General features: G+C 42.2%; 1 protein-coding gene across 1 annotated transcript in view; it reads left to right on the forward strand.

Annotated features, from left to right (window-relative positions):
- Nucleotides 1-1,631: 1,631 nt before the first annotated feature.
- Nucleotides 1,632-1,981, forward strand: part of Vps13c (vacuolar protein sorting 13 homolog C) — a 170,179-nt gene continuing 169,829 nt past the window's right edge. Inside the window, exon 1 of the mRNA XM_023712656.1 lies at nt 1,632-1,678. Coding sequence (XP_023568424.1) covers nt 1,632-1,678 — 47 coding nt within the window. The remainder of the gene's footprint in view (nt 1,679-1,981) is intronic.

Here is a 1,981-nt window from a genome sequence, read left to right on the forward strand (position 1 = left end):
TTTTCTATATAGCTTGTTGGGTTAAATTTGCATTTATGAAGTCACGTAAGGCTTATTCACATTTCCAGATACTGAACTTACAGTGTATGACACCTTTCTGCATCAGTTTAGTCATCTTTGAAGCAGAATTAGTTTTTAGCAGTAAAATGTCTGTACTTGTGGCTTGAATAAGCCGAACAGTGAGCTGGAAAATTGCAGGGCTGCAAGAGAGAGAGAGATTTTCCTGTGTTTCGAAGGCATGTAACAACTTCTAAATTCTATTCAGAAGTTTAGGAGTTATTCTACTGTTAAGAAATTGGAATAAAGCTTATTTTTTTTTCTCAGCTTATGGCAATATTTTGTAAGAATAGAAGTTTAAGTAGAATTACAAGGATTGGATATTTAACATGCTTAGAACAATGAATTGAACTCTTAGCCTAACTTAAAGAATCTACCTGTTCTGTTAAAATTGTGTTATTTGTTTACTAAATATGAGAGAATTGGGCCGGTGAGATAGCTCAGCGCACTAAGCACCTGCTTTGGCAAGTGTAGTGAGCAGGGTTCAATCCCTGGCACCACATATTGTGCCAGCCCTGACCCCGGATGCGCCAAGCTGGTGACAGAGTCTGGGCGTGGTGGTGCGTGCCTCTAATCCCAGTGCTGGGGAAGCTGAAACAGGAGGATCACTTCGAGGATCCAGACTGCGTAGTGAGACACTGTACCAAATACATTAAAAAAAAAAAAATACACACACACACACACACACACACACACGAGCGCATCCTTCAGTTACTGTTTTCAATTAATGCGTGTGAGATGACTTCCTTTTCTTGTTCTGGCGTTTCATGTAAACTGTGTCCGTCTGTTTAAGTTAATGGAGTTGTATTTGATTTGATTTATTAAAGCAAATTAACCAGTTTACACACCTACAAATACATCTTTTAAACTACAGGGTCCTTAAATTATTCTTGTTAATAGTTTTTGTTTTGAATTTTTTGTGCGGTGTCAAAGTTCAGGAAATTGTTTTTTGGTGCTGGGAATCGACCTCAGGACCCTGCTCTTGACAGGCAGGTGCTGTGCCGCTGAGCTGTCTCGCTGCCCCCCACCCCACCCCCTTAAGCCGTGAGCCCTTTTCTGAATTACTCAAATGCAGAAAATCTGTTTTTTTTTTTTGTCTTTTTAGTGGGCACTACATTTCTGTGTTTACATGATACTAGAGTAACTTTTGGGGGCATAATAATGTAAGATGTCCTTTAAATTATTCTTTTTCCTAAAGAGTGAATTGGATGTTCCTTTTAAAGTCAAGGCTGGGCAAATTGGTAAGTACTTAATTTTTCATGCGAATTACTTTTTCTTTTTTTGTGTGTGTGTTACTTAATCTAAAGAAGCTTTTCAGCTTGACCAAATGTGTGCGGAAGTTTCGGCCTGCATTAGTGCTTGTCGCATTCTGAACCTGGAGGACGGGCACAAGGGTGGAAAGCCAGCCCCTTGGGTAGAGGGGCACTTACGCTGGGCTCCTGCTCTCCAGGCGCGGCCCCACTGCGCAGGGCCACCTTTGGCTTGATAGCAGATGTGCTTTATTTGTGAAGGTAGTATAATTTGCAGACTCTATTAAAAAACCTTTAAGGCAGCTTATTTCCCTCTGTCCCGCCATGTTCACCTGCTACATTATGCAGCAGCGCAGCACGGATGATGTTTGGTAAGTACAGTCTTCTTCCTTGCAGCTGAGTTCTACTCTAAAACCGCATACAACTAAGCGTATGTCTTTTTGTAAACACTATTTGTTTATTTATTTGGTACAGGGTCTCGCTATGTAGCTCAGACTCAGTGATCCTCCAGTCTCAGTCCTGGGAATACAGCCATGTGCCCCCATGCCTGGTCTTGGTGGCTGGCTTGGGCGTGTGGCATGCGGTACCGGGGATCAAGCCCTGGTCTTTGAGCTTGCCAGTCAGGCGCTTAGACCTCTGAGCTATTTCCCTGGCCTAAGCATATATCTTTTTTT

This window comes from Octodon degus, unplaced genomic scaffold (genome assembly GCF_000260255.1).
Source record: "Octodon degus isolate 3935 unplaced genomic scaffold, OctDeg1.0 scaffold00026, whole genome shotgun sequence".
Taxonomy (NCBI): Eukaryota; Metazoa; Chordata; class Mammalia; order Rodentia; family Octodontidae; genus Octodon; species Octodon degus.